A 22,621-nucleotide genomic window follows, 5' to 3' on the forward strand; every position below is an offset into this window, starting at 1 on the left:
ATTCTTCTGCCTCAGCCTCCCGAGTAGCTGGGACTACAGGCACCTGCTACCTCGCCTGGCTAGTTTTTTGTATGTTTTTTAGTAGAGACGGGGTTTCACCGTGTTAGCCAGGATGGTCTCGATCTCCTGACCTCGTGATCCACCCGTCTCGGCCTCCCAAAGTGCTGGGATTATAGGCTTGAGCCACCGCTCCCGGACTAACGTGTATCTTTCTATCTGTGTTCTGCTAAAATCTTTAATTCTTTATTCTTGGTTTTGTGTACATGTATTTTTAATGTATATAAATGGTGCTGTCATGTAGCACATTCTATTTCTTTCTTTTTCCCACTCAGTATTGGGTTTTGTTGGGGATTTTCTTTTGTTTTTTTTGTTTGTTTGTTTGCTTTGTTTGTTGAGACAGGGTCTCGCTCTGATGCCCAGGCTGGAGTGCAGTGGCCCAATCATGACTCACTGTAGCCTCAACCTACTGGGCTCAAACTATCATCCTGCCTCAGCCTCTCAGGTAGCTGGGACTACAGGCCTGTGCCACCATACCTGGCTAATTTTTTGATTTCGTAGAGATAGGGGTTTGCTACGTTGCCCAGGCTATGTTGTCCTGGTTCATGTTGCTGTGTTATCACCCGCTTAGTCACTTGGACCTCCTCCCAAATCCTACAGAGTGGGCACCTGCCCATGTTACCTGATTCTCCCCAGGCTTGCTACTGATTGCCTCCAACTTCCTCACACTACAAATGACACTGCAGTGAACACCCTTGTCTAAGTGCTCTTGTCTATCTGTATGATAATTTCTTTGGGAAAGGTTGCCTGTATTGTTCAGCTTCTGATTTTGCCCATCTAACAGGTGTAAAGTGGTAGCTGGTTTTCTGTTTGTTTGTTTTCTGCCAGTGAACATTTTATTCAAGGTATGTGTGTGGAGCGTGGTCAGGGACAAAGGAGAGTGGAAATGACCTTTGAAATAAAATAAAATGATTTAGGTGAAGAAACTCTAGGAAAGGGTAATTTTCTCCATTTAGATCATTTTAAGAAAGAAAATGACAGATAAGGTTTCTGCTCTATAGAACTAACAAACAAGTAGACTATTAATATAATATCAGATATTAAATGCCCTGAAGACAATAAAATAGGGTAATGAATTAGAAAGTGATGGGGAAAAGCCTTTAGATTGGATGACTGGAAGGAAGTAACATTTGAGCAGACATTGGAATGATGAACCATGAAGAGGATTTTGTTGAAGAACATTTCAGGTAGTGATAGCTATTGTTTTAATTTTCGTTTCTCTGATTACTAATAAATTAGAGCATCTGTTCATCTGGTTGTTCAAATTTTGGATTTCCTCTTGTCAATTGCCTGTTTATGTCCTTTGCCCATTTTCTTTTGAATGTATTGCCTTTTTCTTCTTGATTTGAATATTTGCTGATTCTACATATAAACCCCTCATTGATTTTTTTTTCTTTTCTTTTTGTTTTCTTTCTGTCTCTCTCTCTCTTTTTTTTTTTTTTTTTTTTTTTTCTTTTGATACAGGATCTCACTTTGTTGTCCAGGCTGGTCTCAAGTGAACCTCCTACCTTGGCCTCCATGTGCCAGGCATTGTGCCAAGCACTCTACAGGCATGAGCCACCTTGCCCAGCCTGGTTTTATATTTTCCCTTGTTGGTTTTAGACATTGCAATACCTCTGGCATTCTTTCTATTCTCAAACACATCAGCTCCTCTGCCCTCAGGCCTTCATCCTTGCTCCGCTCTCTACCTGTTATGCTCCTCCCAGATATTTGCATGCAGGGATTTCTCCACATTAAGCTCTCAGATGTCACCTCTTCACACATACCCCTCCTCCAGGCACACTCCATTACATCATCCTGTTTTGCTAGCGCCAAGGCCCTATCACTATGATCTGGTTCACTCATTGTTTTATTGTCTATGTCCTCCTCCATCGCTCTGAGGATAAGCTCCAGCCAGTCTCAGTTAAACCTCAGCCCATAGTGCAGTGCCTGGCCCAGGGGAGGTCCTCAGGAAACATCTGTTGAATGAATGAATACATGTGCTCCAGTCATGGGCCATGGAGTGAGGAAAAGGCAAGGCTAAGAGTGGTGTGCTTCAAGTGACACTTCAAATTAGGACAAGTTAATATTTGTTGAGTTTTTACCATGTGCCAGGCATTGTGCCAAGCACTCTATATGGCTTATCTCATTAGTCCTGATAATAATCCTATGAGGCAGGTATTTGTATTTTCTATTTATGAGATAAGGAAAGCAAAGTAGAGAGATAAAGGAAGCTGCCCAAAGGTCTCTTTTATCCCAGTTAGAAAACGGGCTGAGAAGAAACCAGGACCCAGGGGATCTGCTCCTGAGCTGAGGCTCAGCCACCACACATACTGCCACTCAAGGGGAGGAATGAGGCCAGGATAGAGCACCCTTAGAATCCGAGAAGTGGGGTCCTCCCAGGGGAGGAGGTGAGGGTAGGGAGCAGGGAGGGGAAGGAGGGGAATGCTATCCCCTATATGAGGCCAGTGAGGCCCAGAGAGGGTTAGTGACCAGGCCCCAAACGGGCAAGCCAAGCTCCCCAAGCTGCGGCAATTCCACCGTCCCCTTCCACTTTCACTGGGCAGGGACCGCGTGGCGCGCATCGGGCTGGGCGTGATCCTGAACCTGGCGAAGGAGCGCGAACCCGTAGAGCTGGCGCGGAGCGTGGCAGGCATCTTGGAGCACATGTTCAAGCACTCGGAGGAGACGTGCCAGAAGCTGGTGGCAGCCGGCGGCCTGGACGCGGTGCTGTATTGGTGCCGCCGCACGGACCCCGCGCTACTGCGCCACTGCGCGCTGGCGCTGGGCAACTGCGCGCTGCATGGGGGCCAGGCGGTGCAGCGGCGCATGGTGGAGAAGCGCGCAGCCGAGTGGCTCTTCCCGCTCGCCTTCTCCAAGGAGGACGAGCTGCTTCGGCTGCACGCCTGCCTCGCAGTAGCGGTGTTGGCGACTAACAAGGAGGTGGAGCGCGAGGTGGAACGCTCGGGCACGCTGGCGCTCGTGGAGCCGCTTGTGGCCTCGCTGGACCCTGGCCGCTTCGCCCGCTGTCTGGTGGACGCCAGCGACACAAGCCAGGGCCGCGGGCCCGACGACCTGCAGCGCCTTGTGCCATTGCTCGACTCTAACCGCTTGGAGGCGCAGTGCATCGGGGCTTTCTATCTCTGCGCGGAGGCTGCCATCAAGAGCCTGCAAGGCAAGACCAAGGTGGGTGCAGAAGTGGGGTTGGGTGGATCGGGGTTAGAGAGCCTTTGGGAAGGTTTCCCAGAGGCAGTCATATTCAACCGGGTCTTGAAATACACATCAGAATTAGGTGAAGCAAGACAAAGGCGGGTGGGGGGGGGGGGGCAGTCATTTTGACCTTGAAGGCAAGACCCAAAGTTTGGACTTGGGTTTGGGGGCAAGAGGAGGACACTAAGAAGTTTTTAAGCAAGGGAACACTTGTGTTTTACAAAGATCATCCTAGCTGCTGTGTGGAAAGGGGCTTGGCAAGGGTGAGGGTGGAGGCAAGGCAACCCAATAAAAGACTATGTATGACTTGAAGGGGTGGGCGTTGGGAGAAGGGGGAGACAGCGATGCCAGTGGCAGAGAGCAGAGTCAAAAGTTGTTTAAGAGATGGAGTTAGCACTTGGTGGCTGGGAGAAGGAGAGAGAGGAGCTGAGGATGACTCCTGGCCCTGAACATAGGCAATGAATAAGGTGAACTGGGTGACAGACAAGTGGAAGTGGGGAAGGGGAAGAAAGTGACTTCTGCAGGACATGTGGAGTTTGAGATGCTTGAGAGATGCCCAACTGGGGAGCTTCAGTGGGTAGTTTAGCCTTTTGAGTCTGGAGTCTGGGAAGATGGCTGCTAGAGACAGAGGCTTGGGACTTGGGACAGGACATCAGTGTGTCAGCCAGATAACCCCCACCGGAGTCCCAAGGGGTCCTCATGTCTAGGATCTAATCTACCAGTGACCTTTGCCCACTGCTTTAACTTGCTGTGTGACCTTGAGCACCTGGCTTCCCCTCTCTGGGCCTCTATCTGGGCCTCATTTTTATCTTGTGGAAAATTCAATAAATTGGACCACAGCAGCAGTTCTTACCCTGGATGTGAGATAATGATGGTTTTAGCACCGGAAGTTTGTGGATTGTCCTTTTTGGAAACAGAGCTCTACTATATTGCCTAGGCTGGCATCAAACTCTCAGGCCCCAAGTGATCCTCTCTGCCTCAGCCTCCCAAGTAGCTGGGACTACAAGCACGCACCACATCCCCAGCTGGGCTTTGTTTTTAAAATATTACAGGTTGAAGATTCCCCCTACAATGTCACTCTTCTTTGCATTTTTCTGTGGAGCCTTGGAGGTTGGTGATAGCTGGTGCACAGGGATGTGGTGCATACCCCATGGCCCACCTTGTCTGTACCCCAGCTGTCATCGGGGGGTGCTCAAAGGTGTGTATCTTACAGATGATTGTCACCTATCATGTGTTTGCCTACAGATAAAAAGGAGACTGCTGGTTGGATGATGTGGTTCATGCCTGTAATCCCAACACTTTGGGAGGCCGAGGCAGGTGGATCACTTGAGGTCAGAGTTCGAGACCAGCCTGGACAACATGGTGAAACTCTGTCTCTACTAAAAATACAAAAATGAGCTGGGCGTGGTGGCAGGTACCTGTAATCCCAGCTACTCGGGAGGCTGAGGCAGAAGAATCACATGAACCTGTGAGGCAGAGGTTGCAGTGAGCCAGAATCACACCACTGCACTCTAGCCTGGGCTACAGAGCAAGGCTCCATCTCAAAAAAAAAAAAAAAAAGGAGACTGCTATGTTAGGGGGGTCTCTGGAGCCTCTTTCAACATCCAGTGTTCTAGGAACTTCTGATTCTTCTCTCTGCTCTCCAGAGCTGGGTCAGGGAGGACTTGCTCTACAAGGCAGGTCATTCTGCTTAGGGAGAAGGGTCTTAAAGGAAGTAGGGAGTGAGGACCCCAAGGATTGAATCTGGGCAGCAATCAGGATCACCAGCCTGTCACCCCTTTCCCATCGAGGCCAAGTGAGTCCAGTTCAACAAAGACATCTTGAGTCCCACTCTGTGTCCTTCATTGTGTCAGATACAGGGTTCCAGTAGTGACTAAGACATGTCCTCAGCTTATACTCAAGTGGAAGTTGCATTGTCAACCAGTGACAGTGGCATTCAGAGTGTGGTATATAAGCCCTCATTGGAGTTGTGGGCCAGGATGTGGGGAAATCAAAGCAGGCTGCATGAAGGAGGTGCTAATCGATTTGGATTCTGGTGGATGAGTAGGATTTCCGTGGATTGGGAGGATTCCCACAAGCAGGCTGGAAGAACTAAGGATTTGGAAACATAGTGGGCCAAGGCCCAGAGGTGTGAAAGCCTTGGAATGTGAGTGCGTGTGTGTGTGTGTGTGTGTGTGTGTGTGTGTGTGTGAAGTGTAAGTTGGTGGAAGGTGAGGTGAACTGGGAGTGATGGGCAGCTGCACTGTGCCCTGCCTAGGGCCATGCTGAGAGCTCAACTTTATGCCAGGGCCTGTAGATGCTATAAGAAGGATATGAAGGAGGGATCCGCCCCTCCGCCCCCAACCCATCCAGAGTCAGGACCTGGTCAAGAATTGAGAGAACTTCAGGAGGGGGAATCCGCAAGACCCCATGACTTAGTGGCTGAAGGCGGGGCCAGGGCAGATGGAGAGACTTTGGGTTGTGAGAAGAGACAAGGAGAGGGACTGGGCATGTGTGGGGGCACCTGGAGAGCTGGTGGAACCTAGAGCCCTCTCCCCACTCCCTCCCTAGGTATTCAGCGACATCGGCGCTATCCAGAGCCTGAAACGCCTGGTTTCCTACTCTACCAATGGCACTAAGTCGGCGCTGGCCAAGCGCGCGCTGCGCCTGCTGGGCGAGGAGGTGCCACGGCCCATCCTGCCCTCCGTGCCCAGCTGGAAGGAGGCCGAGGTCCAGACGTGGCTGCAGCAGATTGGCTTCTCCAAGTACTGCGAGAGCTTCCGGGTAGAGTTGTGGGGGGTGCACCTCCCCCAAGTCAGAGCGGGCGTCCTGTGCACAGAGACTGTGTTCCCTCCCGGCCTCGCACTCCTGTGGCGCTGGGGTGGCTTTTAGGGGTGGGGAGCCTGTACGCAGCCACCCTTGGGGTCACTCGGCTCTGACCTAGGTCCCCTCCACCTCCTCCACGCCATCTCCAGTTCCTTCCCTTGCATCTTGTGCTCGAGGTCCAAGGGCTAAGTAGCGGAGCCCTTCCTGACATCTGACTCCTCTCCCAGGAGCAGCAGGTGGATGGCGACCTGCTTCTGCGGCTCACAGAGGAGGAACTCCAGACCGACCTGGGCATGAAATCTGGCATCACCCGCAAGAGGTACGGAGCCTCCTGTCCGCCGGACCCCAGCTAGGTCTAAATAAGCGCCCCCTCGGTCCACAGCCCATCTGAGTCTGGACCTCAGCGTCTTCTCCTCCGTGGGGTGCAGGTTCTTTAGGGAGCTCACCGAGCTCAGGACCTTCGCCAACTATTCTACGTGCGACCGTAGCAACCTGGCCGACTGGCTGGGCAGCCTGGACCCGCGCTTCCGCCAGTACACCTACGGCCTGGTCAGCTGCGGCCTGGACCGCTCCCTGCTGCACCGCGTGTCTGAGCAGCAGCTGCTGGAGGACTGCGGCGTCCGCCTGGGCGTGCACCGCGCCCGCATCCTCACGGCGGCCAGAGGTCAGCCCCCCGACCCGGGACCCTGCCCCAGCCCCAGCCACGGCCCTAGAAGGGTGAGGGGAGACACAGGGTGGAGACTTCCTGCCTCAGCGTGGATTGATTGAGCACAAACGTGGGTCACACTGGGCTCTGAGGATGTAAAGATGAATACGTTGCACTTTGCCTCAAGAAGTTCCCAATCTTAGGTGGGTAGGCGGTGGGAGGAAGGGAGGTATTAAACAGGCAGACGGCCCCTGCAGAAAGCTACCTAGGTCTCCAGTGGGAGCACAGAGGAAGCCCGGCCCACCCCATCCACCCAGGTCTAGATTTCAGAGAGGACAGGATGCCTCACCATGTCTTGAGAGAGGCACTGGCGGGGAGGGGTGGCAACAGGAAGGGCAGCCCAGGCAGAGGCAGCGGCTGATGGAGAGTCCATGCAGTGGGGTATAGGTGGGAAGGGTGTGTGTGTATGTGTGTTATCCTATTGGCCAACAGCTTACAAAATTTGGGTCTAGAGGTGGTTTAGAGTGAATTCTAGGCCTCTAGCCACCCTCCTTATTTGCTAATTTATTTTAAACTTACTAATTTACCACATAGTTAATCTTTATTGTCAATTACAAGGTACTCTGTTAGGTTTTTAAGATATTATCTCATCAGTCTCTACATTGATTCTATGCAGTGAGTGTTCAGTTTTTAAAATCAACCTTAAAGAACTCTTGAAAGAATAAAAAGAGGAGTAAGTGTCCAGTTTGAGGGCCGGGCGCTGTGGCTCATGCCTGTAATTCTAGCACTTTGCGAGGCCAAGGCAGGCAGATGGCTCAAGTCCAGGAGTTTGAAACCAGCTTGGGCAACAAGGTAAAAGCCCATCTCTACTAAAAGCACAAAAAAATACAAAACATTAACTGGGTGTTGTGGCGCATACATGTAGTCCCAGCTACTTGGGAGGCTGAGGTGGGAGGATCACCTGAACCCAGGAAGTTAAGGCTGCAGTGAACTGTGATCAGGTCACTATACTCCAGCCAGCCTGGGCAGCAGGAGTGAGACCCTATCTCAAAAAAGAAAAAAAGTGTCAGTTTGAGGAGTTTTAAAAGACATCTGTGTGACGCCCCCCCCGCCAGATGCCCACCATCATCATTAAAGATATAGAATATTTCCGTCATGGGTGTTCACTTTAAAGATAATGACAGTAACATTTAAAGAATTCAAATACATTTCCCACAGTCATAAAAGTCATTAGATGGCAAAACTGGGACTTGAGCCTTGCCTTTCTGCTTCATAAACAAACAAATTTATCTATGAGGGTTGTGTCTAAATATTATAAGAAGATGAATTCTTTTCATTTTATCCATTCATTCAGCAATTACAGACTAAGCACCCACAAGACACAAGGGACTGAGCTTTGACTGCATTCTTATGCTTCAACTAATGCAGGTTGGCTTTTATTATTTTTACATGGCAGCTCCCATTAAAACTTCAAGATTTCATTTTTATTTTAATTAATTAATTAATCTGAGACAAGGTCTCATTCTGTCACCCAGGCTGTAGTGCAGTGGCACAATCACAACCCACTGAAGCCTCAACCTCCCGGGCTTGAGCAATTCTCCCACCTCACCTCCCAAGTAGCTGGGACCACAGGCGCGCAACACCACACCCGACTAATTTTTGTATTTTTTGTAGAGAGGGTTTCACCATGTTGCCCAGGCTGTTCTCAAACTCCTGGTCTCAAGCAATCCTCCCAACTTAGCCTCCCAAAGTGTTGAGATTATGGGTGTGGGCCACCGCACCCAGCACAAGATTGCATTTTTAAACAACAGGAAAATCCTAGGGCAAAAATAGCTTAAAATATAGTTCGTATAGTGAGCCATGCATAGTTTTTAAGTGGGAGGAGTGACATGATCAGATTTGGATTTTAGAAAGATGTTCTGGTAGCTGTGGCAAATGGACTACACTGGGCAATTATTTTCTTTTCTTTTTTTAGACAGAGTCTCACTCTGTTGCCCATGCTAAAGTGCGGTGGTGCGTTCTTGGCTCACTGCAACCTCTGCCTCCCAGGTTCAAGTGATTCTCGTGCCTCAGCCTCCCAAGTAGCTGGATTACAGACATGTGCCACCATGCCCAGCTAATTTTTTGTATCTTTTGTGAAGCTGGGGTCTCACCATATTGGCCAGGCTGGTCTCAAACTCCTGGCCTCGAGTGATCCACCCACCTTGGCACCCCAAAGTGCTGGGATTACACGTGTGGGCCACTCCGCCTGGCCTAGACTGGGAAATTCTAGCTGGGTTTAGGGAGGCCATTGAGGAGGCTGGCACTGGAAACCTGAGCCAGGGAAGGGCCCGGAGGCTGGAGTCCAGGATGTTTAGTAGGTAGAATCCTCAGAATGTGGTGCCTGTGCTGAGCACTGAGCATTGCTCCAGAGGAGCAGAGTGCTCTCTGTTTTATTCACTGCCGAATCTCAAGCACTGAAGATAGTTCTGGCACACAGCAAGTGCTTAGGAAGTATTTGTTGAATAAATTAAATGGGAGGCAGGAGTTGAGGCTGATAGATGGGAAACAGGGAAGAAGGAATGAGTGGGAGATTTGGAGTGTGTTGAATTTGGAGTGATTGTGGGCAGCTGGCTGTGCAGGTCTGGAGTTCCAGAGAGAGGGCAGGGCTGGAAGTGCATGCATATCAATGTCCCTAGAACGCAGTGCCTGCCTCCTAAGAGTAACCCAACAATAATATGACCTTCCTTCTGTAGGCCCCATTTCTCCTTTTTGAGAGAGGCCACCCTTCCCAGGCTGGGCTGAGAGGGCTGGGTAGAGGGATGATATACCTGACAGTGAGTGATGCGGAGGGGCCACCCTCACCATGCTGCCTGTTGCCCACTTCAGAAATGCTACACTCCCCGCTGCCCTGTACTGGTGGCAAACCCAGTGGGGACACCCCAGATGTCTTCATCAGCTACCGCCGGAACTCAGGTTCCCAGCTGGCCAGGTGAGGAGGGGCAGGCAGGCAGTGGCAGGGCCTTGGGACAAGGCTGTGGCACTGACACGGGACCTACTTGCAGCCTCCTGAAGGTGCACCTGCAGCTGCACGGCTTCAGTGTCTTCATTGATGTGGAGAAGCTGGAAGCAGGCAAGTTCGAAGACAAACTCATCCAGAGTGTCATGGGTGCCCGCAACTTTGTGCTGGTGCTGTCACCTGGAGCACTGGACAAGTGCATGCAGGACCATGACTGCAAGGATTGGGTGCATAAGGTAGGTGCCCACCTATGCCTCTAAGGTCCCAGCATTGGTCCATGGTCCAGAAGATAGAGTTGTCTTCTAGTCGTTCTTGTCTGCACATCCCAGCACACTTAGCCCTGAAGCACCTCCCTGACTCAGCTGGAAGTCAGGAACCGCAGCTCTGACTATAATAGGACTTTAGCAAGCTGCAAGGGACAAGAGACTAGGCTTTGGCTCTCTGAGCCTCAGTTTTCTTATCTGCAAAATGGGGTAACTTACCTGTTCCACTCACCCTGTAGAACTGTTGTGAGGATCAGAGAGATATAAAAATGCTTTGAAAAATAACTTCCATGAGAGACACAAGAACTTAGCGACAGGCAGAAGGGAATAGTTGAGAGCTCAAAACTGAGAGTTTGAATCCTGGCTCTGGCCTTGGGCAAGTTACTTAACCCCAAGAAGTTTTGTATTTATTACTGGAAAGAGGGTATTATAATAATAGTATATAACTGTCTAGAACATTGTTATAAGGATTAAAAAAGCTAAAATTTGTGAAGTGCTTAGCAGAATGGCTGGCACATAGTAACTGCTCAATAGTGGTAGCTATTATTATTATTATTAATATAATTATTATAACTACTACCTCTGTTTAATTCGTGATTGTATTTTCAGTGCCTGACACATTGTAGGAACTTACTGAATACTTATAGAATGGATGGATGGATAGATTCACATTGCATCTTCAAGTTATTAATCATTAATCTGTCAGTAGGAATTGGAGTTGGGGCTGAGGGATGCAGTAGTCATCTGAGAGACACGATGAGACAAGCAGTCAGCTCAGAGACAAGAATATGCCCACGGGTCCAGGCACAGTGGTTCACACCTGTAATCCCAGCACTTTGGGAGGCTGAGGCGGGAGGATCACTTGAGGTCCGGGGTTTGAGACCAGCCTGGGAAACACAGTGAAAACTTGTCTCTACTAAAAAAATACAAAAATTAGCCAGGCATGGTGGCGCACACCTGTAATCCCAGCTACTTGGGAAACTGAGGCAGGAGACTCACTTGGGCCCAGAAGGCGGAGATGGCGCCACTGCACTGCAGCTTGGGCAACAGAGTGGGATGCTGTCTCAAAATGACTAGATCGCATACAAGTTGGTGTGAATGCTGAGCCAGGTAAGCAAACCTCTTGCTTGCCACAGGGGTTTGGAGAAGGGAGAGAGCAACAATGTGTCAACGAAAAGAGTCAAACTCTGTAAAATATTTGAAGAGATTTACTGTAAGCCAAATATGAGTGACCATGGCCCATGGCATAGCCCTCAGGAGACCTTTAAAACATGTGCCCAAGGTGGTCAGGGCACAGTTTGGTTTTATACATTTTTGGGAGACACGAGACATTAATCAATACATTTAAGATGTACGTTGGTTTGGTTCAGAAAGGCAGGACAGCTCAAAGCGGGGGCTTCCAGGCTTTTGGTAAATTTAAAATTTTTCCGGTTGATAATTAGTTGAGTTTATCTGAAGACCTGGGATCAATAGAAAGGAAATGTTTAGGTTAAGATAAAGGGTTGTGGAGACCAAGTTTTATTTGTGCAGAGGAAGTTCTCAGGGCAGACTTCAGAGGGAGTAGGTTATAAAATGTTTCTTATTGGAATTAAAAGGGTACCTGGCTCTTTGTTGATTATCTCCTGAGTCTGAAAAGAAAAAGAAAAAAATGGGGAGAAGGGGATTCTCTACAGAATGTGGCTTTTTCCCACAAGAGACAAACTTGTGGAGCAATTTCAAGATATGGTAGGGAAATATATTTGGAGTTAAAATATTTTTATTTCCTCCCTTATTATATGATGTTATATTAGAGTCAGGTTAGAAAGCAGACCACGCTATATAGGGTTAAAATTAAAACCCCTCCAATAAGACTTTATGGTTTGTAGGACGTGACTCCCTAGGCCCCTTAGGTAGGAATTTGGGCAAGATAAAAAAATAATAATAATCAGAGTTTAGTCCTCAGAGGACTGGAATAATCAGGGAGGACTTCATGGAGGAAACAGGTCTTGAGAAGAATCTTAAGAGTCTAGATAAGTGGAAGAGAAGGCATCCCAGGCCAGGGTAACAGCATGGAATAAAGGTAGGAAGGAGAACAAAGGAAGTAGGAATAAAGCAAAGGAATAAAGGTAGGAAGGAGAACAGTGCTGAAAGCCCATATACATCTTGGGTACTGCTTTCTCCATATCACAGATGAAGAAACCGAGGCTCAGAAAAGTAGATAATTTTCCCCTGGATGCACTGCTAGTGTAGAAATCAGAAAAGCTAGGCTTCAGATGTCATCTATCTGACTCCAAAGCTCATAGCTTTCCCAAGATCCACACTGCATTCTATGGCACAGATCTGAGGGGGTGTGAGGGGAGGTGATGGGGTAGGGCTGGATTCAGTTGACACCAGAGATGATTATCTATTTCTTCACAACTCCACATCCAGTGATGTCATGTTGGTAACTTGACATCAGCCATGGTGGGAGTATTTACACCAAGGAAATTGGGAACCACTACAAATCAGAGTTTTGTTTGTTTGGTTGATTGGCTGGTTGGGTTTTCTCCCCCCATGAATAGCTAGTTATTATAAAGTTACCAGCACACCATTGGCTGGATAAGAACTATGGAAACCAGGTTAAGGAGCGTTTAAAGGCAGGAGAAGACCTGTGCTTAAAGCACTGGAAAACAAGGAGCCCATGAAGGAGAAGATGCCAGGGCAGTGGGTTTTAGAATGAAGGCTCTGACACTGAAATGCAGTCCACATGGAGTGTGGAGTCAAGCCCCAGAGGCCACATAGGAGGGACTGAGTACTAGGCCTGGTTTGGGGAGGGGCACTGGGCCAGGTGAGCATCCAGGAAGAACATGGCTGATGACCCAGAGCAGGTGGCAGGCAGCATTTTGAGAGAAAGAGAAGAGTGTCTGTGAGCTCCATGAGACTTCAGACCTTGCCTCATTCATGTGTGTCCCTGGTGATTAAAACCATGCATGGTACAAAGGAGGCTCTATGCAATTGCACCAAAAAAAAAAAGAGAGAGAGAGAGAGAGAGAGAGGCTGTAGAGGAGTTTATAGAACAATTGAATCAATGATTAAGCAGACAAGTGATACTGATGAAGCTGAGATGCCATGCCTGAGAGAGCCATACTTATCTAGTAGATTTACCAGGTTAGAGGACTTGACTCCATTTTTTTTTTCTTTTTTTTTTTTTTTTTTTTCCAGTAGAGATAGGCTTTCACTATGTCACCCAGGCTAGTCTCAAACTCCTGAGCTCAAGTCTGGAGTTCAGTGCTTGCCTCGGCCTCCCCAAGTGCCGGGATTACAGGCATGAGCCACCGTACCCAGCCGCTATTATCCCTTTCTTGGCCAGCCTCTGAATCTGTGCAATGAACAATTTGTACTGTCTTTGGTTTTGTATAATTCTGGATGAAACAAATGTCTAAAGATTTCCAAATAAATTGCTGCAGGGTCAGGATTCGTAACAGTGCTCAGCAGAGAGGCAGCAGGGCTTGGTTGAAACAGCCTGGACTTGGACTCTCGAGGCTTGAGTCAGAGGACTGGTCCCTCGTGGGCTGGGCATATGTGTGGCTTAGGAGGAAATCCTCCTCTCTGGGCTTTCTTCTCTCCATCTGTAAAATGGAGAGGCTCCCCAGGAAGCCAGTCAAGGGCAAAGTTACACATGTTCTTTCCCCAGGAAGGCTCCACTTCCCAAAAATGCTTGGCACCCCATGTCGTCCCAGCAGATGGCAAAGAGGCGGGAAGAGCCTTTGCCTTGGACCAGCCCCAGAGGCGCCGTCATCCCTCTTTGGTTGTTTCTGGTGCTTAATCGCCTCTGGTTTTAAAACTCTTTTCCCTGAAGTCACATTAGTGGGTAATCAATATGGAAAACCACAAGTGAACTGCACTCAAGAAAGTAAAATCCCTTTGGTTCCCTATTGAGAGGAAGAAAAACATTCAATAAGCACTTACGGAACCCCATTAATAGCAAATAATTCCTTAGAACCATGCTTTGGGGTAGGTTTTATTATCCCCACATTATAGAAGAGGAAATAATAACACCTATTACGTATTAAGCATACACTGTATGCTAAGCGCTGTTCTAATTACTTGCTATGGAATGTTGCACTTATTCCATGGAAAAATCTATCATTAACTCTGCTTTATATATTAGAAAACAGAGGAACAGATGTGGCGGCCCACGCCTGTGATCCCAACACTTTGGGATGCTAAGGTGGGAGGATCACTTGAGGCCAGGAGTTTGAGACCAGCCTGGGCAACATGGTGAAACCCCATCTCTACTAAAAAATACAAAAAATTAGCCAGACATGGTAGCATACACCTGTGGTCCCAGCTACTTGGGAGGCTGAGGTGGGAGGATGGCTTGAGCCCAGGAGGTTGAGGCTGCAGTAAGCCTTGATGGCGCCACTGCCCTCCAGCCTGGGCAACAAAGTGAGATCCTGTTCCCCGCCCTCCACCAAAAAAAAAAAAAAAAAAGAGAGAGAGAGAGAAAACAGAAACTTTAAGTACCTATTATTTTTGCCTCAGGTCATAGAGCCTGTGTCAGAGACTCAATGTGAACCCCGATTTGATGATTCCAGAGTGCAACCCTAACTGCTGTGCTATGTTTTCTCATTCATTCATTCATCCATCCATTAAATATTTAGCAAGGGCTAACTGTAAGGGCTCTGTGAAAGATGCTAAGATATAAGGTCAGTGAAAAATAGATATGATCCCTCCTCATGTCTGGCAGAGAAGACAAATACTGAGTAATTTATCCATTAATTAATTAAAATTTGCAACTATAATATGTTCTGCAGAGCCTATAATGGGAGAACTGATTTGGTCAGGGCAGTGGGAGACAACTGCCCTGTGTAAGAGTTGATGAGCTCAGATCAGAAAAATGAATGGGCATTATCAAGGGGGAAGGACAAGGAAGCTTATTTTGTGTGACTGGGAGGACAGAGCGGGGTAGAGTTTGAGAAGTGGACTGTGGCCAACCACATAGGGCCTCACAGGCCACATGAAGGAGTTTGGACTTTATTCTAAGACCATGCAAGGTCTTGAAGAGTTTTAAGTAGGGAGTGACAGGATCTGATTTGTCAGATGTGCATTTTGCAAATATTAGCTACATGAAAGGGCAATGTGGAGAGTGAATTAGAGAAGACAAGGGTGGATGAGGAAAGACCTGGTGGGGGCTTAAAGATAATAGGGATTAGAAGAGGGTGGTAGTGGGGTGGAGGCAGGGAAAAATGGTGGATTTGAGAAATAAGTAAGGAGTACAATTGGCAGGGTGCATGATGGATCAACCTGTATGCGGGAGTGTGATGTTTTTCTTCTGACACCAAATCGTTTGGGGTTTTTCCCATACTAACCACTAATTCTCCAACTTTCCAACACCAGCTGGGTATCCCACAATTCAATTCAATTCTGAAATGTCAGTCACGAGCCCCAGGCTACCACATTTCTGTTTGATTTGGCTACAAATTCAGGGGTTCCCATGACACCCCAAGGTTCAACTTGCTAGAATGACTCAGAACTGAGGAAAGCACTTTACTTACTATTAGTTGCTTATTATTTCAACCTTAAATAATGAGATTCAGAAAATAAGACTAAGTATAGAGTTTCTTTGAGTGCAAAGTTTGAGAATAGCCACCCAGGAAGCATTGACTCCAAAGGAATGGGGTGAGTACTCCAAATTGGAGAAGTTAAGGTTTCACTTCCACAGGCAAAGACAGAGGAATTTTAGCAGGATTACAACATTTTCCATATAAGACCAGTGCATATGTTACAATGCTTTGATTGGTTATAGATTGCTACATTCCAAGGAAGATGACTTTATTACCCCCTGAGGAGGGGTGGTGATCTGAGTGGGGATCTAAGGGGGTCTTATCTCTGGTGCCATTTGGTCTTCCTAAGTAATTACAGAAAGAAAAAAAAATAGGTAGAAGTAAAAAAAAAAAATAGGTGGAAGTTGCAGCTGCATGCCTCATGACTCAGGCTGCATAGACCAATTCCTGTCAAGGCTCAGAATAATTTAAAGTCCAAGAGCTTTAGGTTTGATTTAACAAAGCTTGAATAATAATAATAAATAATATTATTAATCTCAAAATCCTGGGCTCAAGTGATCCTCCTGCCTCAGGCTCCCAAAGTGTTGGGATTACAGGCGTGACCCACCATGCCCAGCTGAATTATTTAATTTCACACTTATAAAGGACACAGCTCAAGAGTAGCCAAATGGAAGAGATACATAGGATCTCTGTGTGTGGAGGGTAGAGGTGTGGATGCCATGCCTTCTACCACCTTCCCAGCACCTACACCCATTTATCAACCTGGAGGCTCTTCAAAACCCCTTGTTTAGGGGTTTTTATGGAGGTTCCATTATGTAGGCATGATTGATTAAATCATTGGCCATTGGTGATTGAACTCAATCACCAGCACCTCTCTGGAGGCTGGAAGGTGGGGCTGAAAGTTCCAATCCTCTAATCATGCCTTGGTCTCCCTGGTGACCAGCCGCTTCCTGAAGCTATCTAGGCTACGCCCATAGCGCCCCCAGGCCCCCAGTGGGGAATCATCTCTTTAGCATACAAAGACACTCATCACTCAAGAGATTCCAAGGGTTTTAGGGGCTCTGTGCCAGGAACCCTGGGCAGAGACAAAATATTTATTTTTTATTATACTACAAGGGTTAAGGGAGACATCAAGGTGGACTTCAGGAGTGGTGTCCTGCCCTGGACCCAGCCTCAGGCTAGTGGCCCTCCCAGCACCTGCCTAGCTACAAGGCTCCCTAAATGGATACAGGAGTATCTTCCTCCTTTCCTTTCTTTCTCCAGGAGATTGTGACTGCTTTAAGCTGTGGCAAGAACATTGTGCCCGTCATTGATGGCTTCGAGTGGCCTGAGCCCCAGGTCCTGCCTGAGGACATGCAGGCTGTGCTTACTTTCAACGGCATTAAGTGAGCCCCAGGGCCCTGGGACCAGGGAGGTAGGGTACAGATCACCATGACAGGCAGTGTGTGGGCAAACAGCTGACTAGCAGCTCCCTCTGCCCAGCTGTCTGACCCACATGGCTCCTGTGCCCACAGGTGGTCCCACGAATACCAGGAGGCCACCATTGAGAAGATCATCCGCTTCCTACAGGGCCGCTCCTCCCGGGACTCATCTGCAGGCTCTGACACCAGTTTGGAGGGTGCTGCACCCATGGGTCCGACCTAACCAGTCCCCAGTTCCCAGCCCTGCTGTGACTTCCATTTCCATCGTCCTTTCTGAAGGAACATCTCCTCAAACTGGCCTCCCTGGGCTGAGACAACCTGGGCTCTTCTTAGCACATGGCTCTCCCTCTGCCTGTCCCCCACCCTCATGGCCCACCTCCAACCCACTTTCCTCAGTATCTAGAGAGGGAAGGGAGGTCAGACTTGGGCTCGGGAGGTTAGAACTCCCCCATGCCCTGCCATTGGGTTGTCTGTCTCTGTCATTGGGAGGGTCCCTGCTCAGTTCTGGAGACATTGGTGGGGTGGGGGTGGTTCTGTATTCCCTTCTGCTCTGATAGCAGCCAGTTTGAGGATGAAGGAAGGCAGCCTCAGACAGGAATTAAGGCAATGCCCAGGCAGGCCTGGGCACTGTATTCTGAGCAAGGGCCTGGGCCCAAGAGCCAGCCAGGGATGAGTGCCATCATGGCTCTCCACTCAGACTGTGCCTGGCCCCTGCACTTACAACTTCCTGCCGCTCTGTGGCCTTGCCCTGCAATCACTCAGTGCCCTTAGCCAGCCTGACTAGGTCCCAGATCCCCTACAGCTTCCTTCAGTGTGGTATCTTTTGCCACATCCAGGGCGAGGGTTGAGGTAAACCGGCCCTCCCTCTGACTTCCTTGTCACTGCAGCCAGCTTTGCTGCACTTGCTGGTGCACAGGAGCCTCCTGTTTGGGCCTGGGTCTGGGCATGGGGAAGCCATGCCTCAAAGCCCACCCTACCCCATGCCTTGGTGCTGTGCCTCAGGCTCCTTCCTGGTCTGGCCCAGCTGGCTACCCCAGCCCCTCAGCTATCCAGGGCTACCCACCGCTTGCTCAGGGACCAGGCAGCCCCCATGGCAGTAAAAGCAGCCTGGACAGAATCTGCAGCTCTGTGGAAAGAGGCAAAGTCCTGAAAAGGCAAAAGGTTGTCACCTATGGCAGCTTCTCCAACTTTAACATGCATCCAAGTCACCTGGGAATGTTGTTAAAATCAGGAGATCTGGGGTGGGGCCTGAGACTCTGCATTTCTTACAGATTCCCAGGTGAGCTGATACTGGTGGTTAAGGGTAGCAAATCTCTAAAGCATGAAGCCCTCACAAATCTTTGCCATTTCCCACACACTCCGCTCCTTGGTCTCCAGTCGTCAGAGCAACTCTACCTGGTATTATCATCCCCATTTTACAGATAATGACACTGAGGCTCAGAAAGGTTGAAGATAAGCCCAGTTTCCTGTCATTAGTGGCAGCCCCAGATCCAGACCTAGGCCTCCTGGCACCCAGTCCACTGACAGTGGAATTGCTCTCCTGAGAATCTCTGAGGCTGGGCTACTGCTTCTCCCTTGCTTCAAAGAATCTAGCAACAGGGGATAGGATTTTGCAACAAAAAGCTGACCCAGAGGCCATACTGAAATAACTGAGCAGGAATGTCCCATTGCTCCCTCCTCCACTGGGTTCAGAGGGCAAGAAAGTACCCTCCAATAAACCCAGGCTGCATGCCACGGGGACTGCTGAAGGCTCTTCCCCAATGAGGGCCGGGTGTTGACACCTTAAGGCTGGCTGCGCCCCCAGCCCCACTCTTGGCTGTGCTGGCCAGGCGACTCCTAGCTCTCGGCCACATGGTCAGAAAGTCAAAGTTCCCACTCCAGGTTTGGGGCTCCTTCCTTCCCCTCCCCTCCCTGCCAGAGTCTGTCTTGGCCAGTCCCAGTCTCGATGCTTTGCTTTTGACCCCACCTGATCTTCCTTTCCTCATGCAGCGCAAGTGCTCACTGGGGCCAGGGCGAGGGCATGGACATGACAAGCAGGGCAGCCTGGACACTGCCCTCACAGGACAGAGTCAATAACAATACAATGTCTGAGTGTCTCCAGGGGATGATTTCTGACTTCTTGTCTCCAATCAGTCCTGCTCCCTCCTGAGGTCCCCACGGGCAGTCTTCAGAGAGGTTTCCTGCGTTTTCTTTGTTTGGTATACCCTCCACTGCTGTCCACAGCCCTGTGTGGCCTTCTGGTTGACCTCTGCCCGATCTTCTGTCTCTCTGGGGGAATCAGAGTCCAGCATCCAGCCCCAGATGGAATAGCTGAAGTCACAAGCCTCCCCTAAGCCAAGGCCAGTGTGCTCAGAGGTGACTGCCACCCGTACTAGGACAAACACAGCTCAGATCACCAGGTCAAGCACCTAGGACTGGCTTCTCCTGAGACAGAGGACTCAGAAGTGGCCTTTCCTCCAAAGCCTACTCAGATACAGGTCTGTAGGGCCAGGGTGTTCTGCTTGGCTGGGCTGCAGCTGCTACCCCTCGGTTGGGGCTGAGTCAGCCAGATCCTCCCCGGACTTCTCCCCAAGGGCCAAGAACTGCTCAGGGACATTAGAGGTCAAAAGTCCAGCCACACTCATTCATCCTTTCCCCAGGCCCATGAAGAGAGGCATCTTATTGTAGAATGTATGAGGAGGTGGGAAAGATCTCAGAGCATCAGCTAAGTTTCCTAACTTGTCCATCCAAATGTGATCACCACAATTCAACAATTCGGGACATGGCTGATCTAGCCCTTCCTAGTGGGGCTTGTTTAAGGTTGCACAGCAGGTCAGTAGAAGCCCTGGCTGGCCCCACTTGGTATCAATCCACCAAGCAGCTCAGGGCTCCTGCCCAGCCCAGCAGCTTCTGTTGTCTGACATATGGCAGGCAGACTGGGAGCAGGAAAACAGAGGGCCCCAAAGCCCAAGGCACCAGAAGGTTTGTTTCAGTTTGCTGAAGCTGATTTATAATGATTGGCACGCTTCACCCCAGGGAGTGGGTAGGCCATAGCCAAGGATCAATTCCCCAACCACAGTGAAGGCAGCGCTCTTCCTCTGGAGATCACCAAGCCCCTCTCACCTCCCTCCCTCCTTCCCAAGGCTGGCACTAACCAGGTACCACATTCATTGTTAAGGAGTGGCTGGTGACTGCTACACGTGTCAGGAACCTGGCTGGGGCTGTGCAGTTTGGACTGGAAGGAGAGATGCCAGCCCTTGTGCTGCCTCTGGTCCCTGAAGTGTCACCTCCATCAGGACCTCTCCTCTGGCCTGGGGAGTTATAAGTGATGGATGGCAGAAAGGGAGAACTGACTCCTGTCCCGAATAGCTCCCCTGCCACCTGTCCTGCAGTGGGCCTGTGTGGGTTATGATTCTAGATCCTAGTCAGAGGCTGGCTCAGCTATGGATGGGGTGGTGCCTTGGTCTGTCTTGACCACCTCGTCCAAAGAGAGCACTGCCCTTAGAAAGGAGCTGCTGGTGCTGCTGTGGGCTGGGCTCCCAGCTGTAGACCTTCAGTTGTTTGGTGTTCACTTTGCTCCTCTTGCCCTCTGTCTTCTGGTCCAAGCAGATCAGGGGCTCTGGGGAAACTGCTGGAACTCAGGGTGAGAAACAGCCTTTTCCAGCATCCTGTGAGAGACCAGAGAGAGGGTTTGGATTTCACATGGGGTACCCTCAAGGCCTGTCTGGAGAAGTGATGCAGGATTTACTTGGGTGGGCTGGTCCAGGTAGCTCTCCTCAACCTCCTCCTTCCCCAAGCTGAGAAGCTAAGAGCTGGAGGACAATGTCCAGGGACATGGCTCTGGAAAATAACTTTTCTTTTTTTTTCAAGAGACAGGATCTTGCTCTGTTGTCCAGGCTGGAGGGCAGTGACACAATCGTAGCTCACTGTACCCTTGAACTCCTGGGCTCAAGTGATCCTCCTGCCTCAGCCTCCTTAGTAGCTGGGACTACCGGTGCATACCACCATGCCTGGCTGATTTTTAAAATTTTGTATACAGACAAGGTCTTGCTATGTGGTCCAGGCTGATCTTGAATTCTTGGGCTCAAGTGTTCCTCCTGCCTCAGCCTGCCACAGGATCGGGATTACAGGCAGGAGCCCCCACGCCCAGCCATGAAATATAATTCTTAATATCATACAGGAAAAAGTTAGCGGGTCAAGCTAGCCTGTGGCCCAGCCACAACTAGCTGACAAATCTCTCTGGCCTTCCCTTTAACACAGTTCTATTGCCATAGTTCCATCTATAAAATGGGAATGGAGGGAAATAGGGCAACTGGGAGAGAGAACACAGCCTTGCCAAGTAGCAGTGTTAGCCTGATCCTTCCTCCACCTAGCTTGCCACCTTGCCCTTGGAAAATGGCTCCTGGAGGATTACGCAGCCATGTGCAAGGAGAGGGGCAACCTAGGACAAGACACCCAGAGGGGGAGGATTCCAGGAATGAAGCTGCCATTTCTGGTTGGGAGGAGGACACTTTTGAAAGGGCTCCATTATGAGCATGGGTCAGGGACCTGCATTACCCAATCAGAACGGCCGGGATGAGCAGGAGGCCAGCTCCCAGGAGGAAGGGGAACCCCTTCATAAAGTTCAGAGTGGCTGGGTAGAGTGAGTTGAAGATGCCGGAGGCCGTCAGCATGGCCAGGTTATTCACACAGGCCACAGCAGAAAAGAGAGCACCTGTGAAGAAATAAATACCATACTCTGGAGTCCGAAAGGGCCATGTTCAAATTCTGACACCACCACCTCAGAGCTGTGTGACTGGAAGCAGTCACTTAACCTATGTCTCCCCTTCCTCACCAGTAAATCCTGCTACATCATGTACTGTGGCAAGAATTCAATAAGGTTGTATGTGGACAGCAGCTGGCACAGAGGGGCTACTAAATAAATGGCTGCTATTAAATCCACACTGAAAGTACATGTGATCTGACAGAACCCAGCACATGAAAAAAAAAGTACATGTGATATCGTCTGATGAAAGCTTGATGGAAATGGCTTTTTTCTGGTTTATCCTCTTTGGCATCATCTGTTTGGGATTAACTGCAGGTCTGGTCAGTTCCAATATTCATAGCTGTGTCACCACTGAATAGCTTTTTATCCTTTGGGTTCCTGTTCCTCCTTCTGCTAAATAAGGATAATACCTATTTCCTAGATTGTCAGCAACATTAAGTTCACATGGAGATCACCCATCACTGGGCCTGGCCCCATGAAAGTAGCTAGTTAGTAAGGGCTGTTCTTTTCTTGTGTTCCCCTGACATTTCTGGGCACAAAGAAAGTGCTGGGAAAAAAAAAGTTGAGGTGAATGAATGAAGGCACATGGATTCTGGGGACACCAGAACCCACGGTGGGCTCTGTATGGCACCAGGGTCTCTGTCATCATCAGATCCTCATTCCAGGACAGATGGAGAAAGATGAATGTTTCCCAACTGGGGCATAAAGACCCAGAGGCTGAGCCGGGCGCGGTGGCTCAAGCCTGTAATCCCAGCACTTTGGGAGGCCGAGACGGTCGGATCACGAGGTCAGGAGATCGAGACCATCCTGGCTAACACGGTGAAACCCCGTCTCTACTAAAAAATACAAAAAACTAGCCAGGCGAGGTGGCGGGCGCCCGTAGTCCCAGCTACCCGGGAGGCTGAGGCAGGAGAATGGCGTAAACGCAGGAGGCGGAGCTTGCAGTGAGCTGAGATCCGGCCACTGCACTCCA

At 49.5% G+C, this 22,621-nt stretch overlaps 2 protein-coding genes across 3 annotated transcripts in view; one reads left to right on the forward strand and one right to left on the reverse strand.

The window, feature by feature from the left end:
- Positions 1-19,012, forward strand: part of SARM1 (sterile alpha and TIR motif containing 1) — a 26,672-nt gene extending 7,660 nt beyond the window's left edge. Inside the window, exons 2-9 of the mRNA XM_023183818.2 lie at positions 2,604-3,222; positions 5,797-6,009; positions 6,279-6,370; positions 6,480-6,715; positions 9,566-9,668; positions 9,742-9,931; positions 16,747-16,868; positions 16,998-19,012. Coding sequence (XP_023039586.2) covers positions 2,604-3,222; positions 5,797-6,009; positions 6,279-6,370; positions 6,480-6,715; positions 9,566-9,668; positions 9,742-9,931; positions 16,747-16,868; positions 16,998-17,127 — 1,705 coding nt within the window. The 3' untranslated portion in view covers positions 17,128-19,012. The remainder of the gene's footprint in view (positions 1-2,603; positions 3,223-5,796; positions 6,010-6,278; positions 6,371-6,479; positions 6,716-9,565; positions 9,669-9,741; positions 9,932-16,746; positions 16,869-16,997) is intronic.
- SLC46A1 (solute carrier family 46 member 1) overlaps positions 16,525-22,621 on the reverse strand; it is a 10,812-nt gene continuing 4,715 nt past the window's right edge. Inside the window, exons 4-5 of one of the 2 annotated variants that reach the window (XM_023183821.3) lie at positions 21,441-21,597; positions 16,525-20,551 (exon numbers count right to left, since the gene is read on the reverse strand). In XM_023183821.3, coding sequence (XP_023039589.2) covers positions 20,494-20,551; positions 21,441-21,597 — 215 coding nt within the window. In that variant the 3' untranslated portion in view covers positions 16,525-20,493. The remainder of the gene's footprint in view (positions 20,552-21,440; positions 21,598-22,621) is intronic. The other variant, XM_023183822.3, reaches the window with a different exon arrangement.

This window comes from Piliocolobus tephrosceles, chromosome 16 (assembly GCF_002776525.5).
Source record: "Piliocolobus tephrosceles isolate RC106 chromosome 16, ASM277652v3, whole genome shotgun sequence".
NCBI classification, from domain to species: domain Eukaryota; kingdom Metazoa; phylum Chordata; class Mammalia; order Primates; family Cercopithecidae; genus Piliocolobus; species Piliocolobus tephrosceles.